The sequence below is a fragment of the Musca vetustissima genome, unplaced genomic scaffold, assembly GCF_032173495.1.
Source record: "Musca vetustissima isolate MV318-11 ecotype Yass unplaced genomic scaffold, APGP_CSIRO_Mvet_v1 utg69653, whole genome shotgun sequence".
Lineage (NCBI taxonomy): Eukaryota > Metazoa > Arthropoda > Insecta > Diptera > Muscidae > Musca > Musca vetustissima.
The window spans coordinates 1,909-12,078 of record NW_026888733.1 but is presented as its reverse complement, the minus strand read 5'-3'; the positions used below and the strand labels follow the sequence as shown (position 1 = coordinate 12,078).

At 36.9% G+C, this 10,170-nt stretch overlaps 1 protein-coding gene across 1 annotated transcript; it reads right to left on the bottom strand.

Moving 5' to 3' along the window:
- Positions 1–8,769: 8,769 nt before the first annotated feature.
- On the bottom strand, positions 8,770–9,607 carry LOC133336577 (alpha-protein kinase 1-like; the record flags this gene model as incomplete). Its single annotated transcript, XM_061544858.1, has 1 exon — positions 8,770–9,607. A coding segment is annotated over one exon (838 nt), but the record flags the coding sequence as incomplete, so codon positions are not given.
- Between the last annotated feature and the right edge of the window lie 563 nt (positions 9,608–10,170).

The following is a 10,170-nucleotide window of genomic DNA, read 5'->3' as shown; positions in this document are numbered from 1 at the left end:
GTCAAATGGGCTGACTTTTGTGGGAAAAATGACAAAATGTTTATTCTATACCGGATATATTTACCACTGAAGGACATAAACCCGAGAAGATAAGCCATGTCCAAGAGGAGTTGTTGGCCTTTGAATTGATACCAATTATATTGTCGTATGTATTCGGGTAAATATTTACAGATGCTTACGTATTCAGATTTTATTTAGTAACCCATTACCACACTAGAGGGCGGAAATATTGTGCTGAGCAATATGAAATTTTCCATAAGGATCCAGGTATGGTCAAGGATAAGGCCTATAATTTTCGGTGATGATCTGAAAAAAATTTTGGGATGAAATGACCAAAAACATAATTTCTTGTGTTTTTCGAGTCGATCTATAGGCCACAATTGAAACCCGAACATCACAACACAACCCACGGTGAAGGAAATCTTGACAAGTAATAAAAAGGGCTGTACTGAATAGTAGTAATATCTTTTGATCTATACTCAGTCAAGAGGGTGCAAAAATATCGCGAAATATTGTCCATGCTCAGAATATAGAACACCAGAAAGTTAGATTTTTGTGGAAGTTGTGTAGGGTATCATATGGTCGGCCCCGTCCGACTATACTGCTCCGCTCACTGGTTTGAGTCTAATTTTGACTGTTAGTAAATCCTCGATAATTCTATTTTGCTGCTGGCAGATAGTACGTCAACGTAGCTGGATCTATTGTATGTCAAAAATATCGGTTCCTTGAGATTTATTCTCTGCTACGGTATCCCTGGCAAAACTATTCATTTAGCTGCTTATAAATCCTATTTTGTTGTCGGTTCCTCTTCATTTTTGTTTATAATTTTAAAAATTGTCTCTCCTGTTGGTTCATCACAATTACACACTTGAAACAGTAGCATTCCAACACACACATATGCCTAAGCACACGCATCATAGACACCCACACTACAATACAACCACCCACCCATCTACTCATCGACACATTCATTTACATTTGTTGTTGTTGTTGTTTTAGTCTCAAAATCTAAATTTCCTGTAAAAATGACATTTATTTACATCTAAACATTCCATATAACGGAAACCTGTTAATACCGATCGATTATAAGCGAATGTGAGCCTGTGTGTGTTTGAACATATTTAGATTTCCCTTTTCCCCTACACTTTTTTTTTTGACAAAATCTCTGGGTGTGCCTGTGTGTGTTAGTATTTAAAGCGTTTTGCATTTATGACAAGTTTATGTATATGTATGTATATAACATTTGTATGTGTGTAGGTGTTTTTTTTTGTGCCAGTACTTAAAGTGGGTGCTGGTGCAAATCCTCTCTCGAGAGTATAGTACGACTTAAATATTTTTGTGCAAATCTCGTTGCATATGGGGTTCTTTACATTTTTCAAATGACAAACATTTTTTGGGGTTTTGGCGCCACTGTGAGTGTGTGTGTGAGTTGATACCACAGCGGCATGCTAGAGATTTTGAATCAACAGCAACACACACACACAAATCGGAAAAACTAAAAACTTTAAGGTATGTTGACTATTGAAGATGACATATGGGCTGGTCTGGAGGGGTGGCGGGAGCTTGGGTTTCAATGGATCATATGCGAATAGTTGGCCCAATATGCTGTTGAACTGTTGTAGAACGCTTAATACTTAAGCTGTTCCAAACTGTTTTTATATTTGCGAACAAACAAAAACATTTGCTAAACGTTATAGTTTTTGAACTTGTGTGCCTGTATATGCGTGGGATATACATATCTCTTTATAAGGATTTATGCTAGTCTATGCTTAGTAAGGGAAATGATGAGTTGCTCATATGAATGTATATTTTAATTAAACATTGTAGGATTACAATAAGTTAACAAATAGTAATTTTTATTGAGCTATAGGTCCAAAAAAATTTTTATTTGAATTGATAGTACGATCAATATAATTAAGTGTTTGAAAATCATTTCGTTCAAATGTTGACCGAGACTACGCTGTTATTTTTTTTTTTTTTTTTTTTTGTGAGATTTAAAAGTGATCGTAACATTTGCGAACATTTTACTTTAAATTCCTCGTAAAGAAGGTTAAAATTGTTTCTTCCAAAATGGGCTGATAGTTCTCATTTATTTTTATACCCTTCACCACACTGTGGTACAGGGTATTATGTCTTTGTGCATATGTTTGTAACAGGCAAAAATAATCGAGATAGACCCATGGTTGCTTTCGAGAATATGCATAGAATCACCTTCTGAGTCGATTTATGCATTTCCGACTGTCCGTCCGTCCATGTATTTTTGTTAACAAAGTACAGGTCGCATTTATGATCCGATTTGGATGAAATTTGGCACAGGTCACTTAATTGGCCCAAGGACGAACCCTATTGAAATTGGAGAAAATCGGTCCACGTTTAGGCATAGCTCCCATATAAGGGTACCCCCAATTTTCGGTATTTTGAGGTTATTTAGCACGTTCTTTAACTGAATTCGCTGAAATTTGGTACTTTGATTTCTTATTGGGTAGAAAATCTCCCTACTAAAAATTATAAATATATGTCCATTTTTCGGATAGTCCCCATATAAGGGTAGCCCCAATTTTCGGTATTTTGGGGGTTTTGATCGCATTTTTAGACCGAATTTGCTGAAATTTGGTACTTTGAGTTCTTATTGGGTACCAAATTTCCCTACTGAAAATTATAAATATAGGTCAATTTTTTCGGATAGTCCCCATATAAGGGTACCCACAATTTTTGGTATTTTGGGGTTCTTGAGCTCGTTTTATAACTGAATTCTCTGAAATTTTGTACATTGGGTTCCTATTGGGTACCAAATTACTCCACTAAAAATTATAAATATAAGTCCAGTTTTTCTGGTAGTCCCCATATAACGGAACACCCAAATTTTTGGTATTTTGGGAGTTCTGATCGTATTTTTCGACCGAATTGACTGTAATTTAGTACGTCGAGTTCTTATTAGGTAGCAAATCTCTCCACTATAAATTATAAATATAGGTCAATTTATTCGGGTAACACCCATATAAGGGTACCCCCCAATTTTCGGTATTTTGGGGTTCTTGAGCGCGTTTTTCAACCAAATTCTTTGTAATTTGGTTTTTTATACCCTTCACCACACTGTGGTACAGGGTATTATCTCTTTGTGCATATGTTTGTAACAGGCAAAAGGAATCAAGATAGTTCCATGGTTCCTTTTGAGAATATGCATATAATAACTTTTTAAGTCGATTTATGCCTGTCCGTCCGTCCATGTTAAATTGTAAACAAAGTGCAGGTCGCATTTATTATCCGAATTGGATGAAATTTGGCATACGTCACTTATTAGGCCCAAGGACGAACCCTATTGAAATTGGGAAAAATCGGTTCAGTTTTAGATATAGCTCCCATATATATTTTCGTCCGATTTAAGGTAAATGGTGCACCAAAGTCCCTATATAACTTTCGATTTTCACGAAATTTGGCACAGCGTAATGAATTAGGTCTAGAATGATGTGTGCAAAATTTCGTGAAAATCTGTTCAGATTTGGATATAGCTCCCATATATATTTTCGTCCGATTTAAAGTAAATGGTGTACCAAAGTCACTTTATATCCTCCGATTTGCACGAAATTTGGCATAGCGTACTGGATTGAGTCTTGAACGATGTGTGTTAAATTTTGTGAAAATCGGTTCAGATTTAGATATAGCTCCCATATATATTTTCTTCCGATTTTCGGTAAATAGTGCACCAAAATCTCTTTGTATCCTTGGATTTGCATTTCGCATAACGTGCTGAACTAAGTCTAGAACGATGTGTGTTAATTTTCGTGAAAATCGGTTCAGATTTAGACATAGCTCCCACATATAGATTATATTCTTAACAACGCGGCGTACCGAATAGCGTGTATTAAATTTTCCCCATGTTACGCAGGCGGCTCTAAATCTGCTCGAAAGAAATTAAAGTTAGGATAGGTTGGAGAAAGAGGGAACATAGACATGCAATTGTTAGGATACATATGTACAATATACCCAAAGTGGTGAAGGGTATCATATAGTCGGCCCAGTCCGACTTTACTACTTTCCTTACTGGTTTTTTTTATTAATTTCTTTTTCGAGATGAGCTACATGATCGGAGTTGCAATGAAAAGGAAAGTCAGAGTGATGCTACATTCCCACCACTATGCGACGCGTTTCGCCGTTGGTTAAGCGGCTCATCAGGCATATTGGCAATGTGGCTTAAAAATATCTTTACTTGATAAGTTCTATTTATGTCGACTATTGTTGCGAAATTGCATCTACGAATTAAATTCAACCGTGTCAAGGTTCGGACATTTGGCATCACACCAGAACATTCCTTCTCAGAGCAGATTTTTCTTGTAGTGACGAACTTTTTTTCCATATAAACTACAATATTTTTCTTCAATGGTATGCAACTGCATATTGTGCAACCATAGGGAGAAAAGGAGGTGATTTTGAACGCTAAGGCGCCGGACAACAATCAACAGATGCCATGGGAACCAGGGTTCAAATCCCAGCCGGGCTCAAGCTGAATTTTCTGAATTTTGTTTTCATTTATTGTCTACAACACCGAACATTTGAAATCGTCAACTTCAAACGTTAATGGTTGTCAATTTCGAAATAATTATATTCCACATTATTGAGATAAAATTTATAGTTGATTTCATCTGAAGCTATGACAACTAAACTACTTATCAGATTTAACAAAGACTCTTTTTACTCCTTTACATACCTACGTAGTTAGATAGGTAGTTATGGATGTCTGCAAAACTATACCATAATAATGTACATGTAAATCTTTTTACAGAATTACTTCATCAATTCAATCCATTGAAAATACATTTGTATGTGTTTGAGAATCAACCACCCCTTTGCCCTGTACAAATCTACAACGATTGTACGCCAATACAAAAAGGATTAATCCGCTTAATATCTTAAGCTCTTACTGCTATAAAATCATGTTTTATTTTTGTTATAATTGGTTACCCTCGTTGTAGTTCGACGTCTTTAGCAATCGTCGTTGCAGTCACAAAAATAAATCTCTTTAATATGGCTGAGGAAAATAGGAAAGAGAATTCGATATTGATATGAGATGGGCAGAACATAATGGTATTGTTCAGCATTCCACAAAAACGAAAGGACATTGTGTGTGCGTATATTTTGGCTATCCAATAGCGTGACAAAAAGTTGGCTGGAAAATGGGTTGTTTTGGTTTTATTTAAATAAATTCAGCAACAATGAAGGATTATGGAGTTTTTAACCCTAATTTAGCTAATATCAAATGTGTTTATCTGGCTCAACTGAGGGCACAGTGTTTTAGGAAAAATTATATTTATATATACTAATTATACCCTTCACCAAACTGAGGTACAGAGTATTATGTCTTTGTGCATATGTTTGTAAGAGGCAATAGGAAACGATATAGACTCGTGGTTACTTTTGGGAATGTGCATAGAATCACCTTCTGAGTCGATATAGACATGTCCGTCCGTCCATGTATTTTTGTGAACAAAGTGCAGGTAGCATTTATGATCCGATTTGGATAAAATTTGGCACAGCTCACTATTTGTTCCAAAGACGAACCCTATTGAAATTGGAGAAAATCGTTTGAGACTTGAATATAGCTCTCATATATAGTTTCGTCCGACTTTATATAAATGGTGCACCAAGCTTCCAATAAACAAATGGTACAATTGAGACCAACTTTTGCAAATAGTACTGAATTAGATTCGGATTCTGATATAGATTTAGATCCAATATATATTTTCGTCCGATCTTATACAAATGCAGTACCAAAGTGCCAGTGTTTCTCCGATTGAGACACAATTTTGCGCACCGTACTGATATTACTACGTCCGTGAAAATTTGTTGAAATCTGTTTAGGTTTTGATATAGCTCTCATATATATTTTCATCCGATTCCATCATAAGTGGTGTACCAAAAAACTAAAGTTTGCCCGATTGAAACTAATTTGTACCCGACGTGGCAAATTGAAATTAGAATAACGTGTATACCCTCCACCATAGTATGGAGGGTATATTAAATATTCATTTCCGACCCTATAAAGAATATATATTCTTGATCAGGGTAAAATTCTAAGACGATCTAGCCATATCCGTCCGTCTGTTGTAATCACGCTATCTTACGAAGGAATTGAGATAGGGTGCTGAAATATTACATAGAGTTGTCTTCTGCCTGCAGGCAGGTCAAGTTCGAAGATGGGATATATCGGTCCACGTTTAGGCATAGCTCCCATATAAGGGTACCCCCCAATTTTCGGTATTTTGGGGTTCTTTAGGGCGTTTTTCAACCGAATTCGCTGAAATTTGGTACATTGGGTTCTTATTGGGTACTAAATGTCTCCACAAAAAATTATAAATATAGGTCCACTTTTCCTGGTAGCCCCCATATAACGGTACCTCCTAATTTTCAGTATTTTGGGGTTTTGGTCGCATTTTTCCACCGAATTGACAGTAATTAAGTACTTTCAGTTCTTAATAGGTTTCAAATAACTCCACAAAAAATTATGAATATAGGTCCATTTTTTCTGGGAGCCCCCCATATAAGGGTACCCCCAATTTTCGCTACTTTGGGGTTCTTGAGCGCGTGTTTCAACCGAATTCGCTGAAATTTGGTAAATTGGGTTCTTATTGGGTACCAAATATCTCCACTAAAAATTATAAATGTAAGTGCATTTTTTCTGGTAGCCCCCATATAAAGGTACCCTCAAATTTCGGCATTTTGAGGTTCTTGAACGTGTTTTTCAACCAAAATCACTGAAATTTGGTATTTTGTAGCCGTATATGGAAACAAATCTCCCTACCAAAATTTATTAACAGTCAACCCCTAAATAACCATAAGGCTGAGGGTATAATTTTCTATTAAAAATTATTGTTTACATAATCGTTTTGTAGAAATGTCGGTGTAGGTCCATTTTTTGGTATGTTCCCTATATTTTCATTTCAAGTACCTGCCATTATATCTATGGTGGAGGGTATCCAAAGTTAACGCTTTTTCGCTTGTTTTAAACATATTTTGCTGTAGGAATACCCGCTCTATATTTTCGACTGATTTCATGCAAATTGTGCACCAATTAATAAACGTTTCTCCGATCGAGATAAATTTTGGACAGATGGTCGGTATGGCATAGAGTTTCAAAACATAATTAGTATAGCTTCCAAACCTAAGTATGTCCGATTGACATGCAATTTTTCATAGATTTCAGAATGGTATGTTATCGGTTGTTTTAAATTAGGTCAAATATCTACACACACATTTAATTTCTTCGGATTCCATTTCAGTGATCCTTCCTAGATGGTATGCCTATCATATCTACAGGACATTGTTTTGTATGTCCCCAAAGTGGTCAAGGGTATCATATGGTCGGCCCCGTCCGACTTTTGAACATTCCTTACTGGTTTCTGAATAAATATAATTATGAAAAAGCCGAATCATAATTCCATTTTAAATGAATTACAGCACTATATTTGCATGGATACACACGGTTACTGATCTATGTATATATTTTTGAGAGGCACAAATGTGGACAGAAATGGCACTGTGTACACCAAACAACATGTGTTACTACGCCGATGACATCGATATAATTGGTCGAACATTACGAGCGGTAACAGCACATTTGAACAAATTGAGAAGGAGTATGCCAAAGTGGGTCTGACAGTAAACGGCGATAAGACCATGTTATGGTATCAACGCGCAAGACGTCCAGTAGACTCAGACCAACTGTGGAACATGAGAACTGGAGATACTACCTCGAATGCTATTTTAGAGTTTTAATATAAATAAAACTAATGAAATCAGTTTTGAAATTCGGAGAAGGATATTGTTGGCCGACAGATGCTACTACGGCCTCAGTAAGCAGTTTAGAAATTATACCACCTCCCGCCAAACCAAACTCACACTCTACAAGACGCTGATACTACCCATGTTTTTATATGGATCTGAAACATAGTCAGGCGAAGCACCGCACGCGTGCTTTCCCGTGCCTGATCTGAAACATGGGTACTTACACAAGCAGATGAGGCTGCTCTTGGAGTGTTTGAAAGAGAAATTCTCTGAAATATCTATGGGCTGATCTGCGTTGACGGTGAATATCGCCGTCGAATGATCCATGAGTTGTACCATTTATTCTTGGACGAAGGCACTGTCAGACGTATCGAGCTGAAGCGACTACATTGGTTAGGTCATGTTGTGAGAATGGATGAAGATGTCCCAGCTCAAAAGTATGTAAATGCGAACCAGCTGATTGTTCTCGCAGAAGGGTAAGACCAAGAATTAGATGGAAAGATCAACTGGAAGACAACATTGCCGAACATGGTCTTTCAAATTAGAAAAAATGCGCAAAAGACCGAAGCGCCTGGAAATATTTTTTAAGTTCGGCTTGTGAAACTAAAGTTCTCTCACAAGCCAGCTAAGTAAGTATACAATTTTTGATCATCGACCGTAAGGTTACGTTTGCTTCTAATCGGTTACAACAAGGAGCCATCATATCAGATGACGGAATCCATCCGACTTTGCCATTTTCATTATAGGGTTTTAATTGGATACATTTCACATATTTTCGCTTATACCCTTTTATGCACTATGCTTTCATAACTTTTTTAGTTTTAAAAGGATAACATTTTTACAGGACAACTAGCGAAGTTAAATACCCTTTTATATTACTCTGATTAAGGGATGTTTTTCGAAATCCCTTTTTTACTCTACTGGTGGTTAATATTTCGACAAAACAAAAGTAAATAAACTAACAAGACATACAAATTTATTTTCACTTACAATTGACTTTGGTTATATCGAAATCTTTGCGCTGTTCCATGGGACCAGCAGTGGAACTAAGAACTTTCTCTGCACTCTGATGATGATGCTGTTGTTGTTGGTGATGGTGTTGGGCAGCAGCGGCTGCTGCAACGGCATTTAAAGCTGACGGTGGCAGACATGTAATACTGCCCATAACACGCTGGCCATGATGATGGCTATCGGAACGTTGTTGTTGCTGCTGCTGGGCTGAGGTATTATGAGGCGTTAGATTGTGATGATCACGTTCATTTGGCTTTGGTGTCGAACTATTTTGACTAGTAGTTGAATTGGGTTGACCCAAGGGTGTTGATGACATCTCCCGGTGTAATGTAGGGGATGGTGTGGTATTGTGATTGGATAAATTACCCGCCGAATAATGTGGGCTGCGTTGCAAATCATTTTGTTGTTGTTGCTGCTGATGTTGCAATTGCTGTAATTGTTGCAGTTTGTCTTGGACACCCTGTAATGAGGATCTTCTTTGTTGTTGCTGCTGCTGCAAACGATTAGCCTCAGTGTTTGTGTCTTCTACTGATCCGCCTCCTCCTCCACCTCCTGTGGTTGAAATCGAATTTTGTGCATTGGCATTTGTGGGTGATTGCCGGCTATTGTGATGACCCAGTGATGAAACCAATGATGAGATGGGTTGCTGTTGTTGTGCTGGAGGTGGCAAAGGTGGTGGTGGCGACAAAGAATGCTCTGTCTTAACCACAACATCGCCATGCAAAGCTGACTCGCTGTTGCTGACCTGTTTGCTGGCATTGGCGGCAGCAGCTGCTGCAGCAGCATTGGCAACACGTGTTAAGGCCAAAGCTTGGCTCTAAAAGTAAAAGAAAATAAAAATAAACAAAAATATTTAGCCATTAAAATAAAATTTCTAAAAATAAAAACATTTTAGACAAGAACATAAAAAATTGTCTTCTTAAAAATTCTATAATTGTTAACTTAACTAAATGACTTAAATTATTTATTTATTCTATTTGTCACACTGATTGTCTGTCATATCGAATAACAGTACTACGGCCAAAGAAATTTCACTTAAATCTAAATCATTGACGTTCATTTCTTTTCGATTTTTGTTGTTGCTGGCATCAGTTTGGCTTGTCATTTAATTGGTTTGTCTCGTCTTGTCATGCCTGTACGGCCGTCCGTCCACCCATCGTCAATCGCTAAAGAAAATAACCCAGTTTCTGTTTTCGAAATTTAATTCTTCCATTTCAAATAATTGGATATTATTGAGCTTTATTTGGTGAACAAATCAAAGTAGAGTATAAAGTTCAGCACAACATTTTTTTATGGCTATATTGATGGGTGTTGGTGTGTGTGTGTGAGTGTGGGTTTTATGGGCTATAATTGTATAGCTGTTATTCTAACAGTTAAATG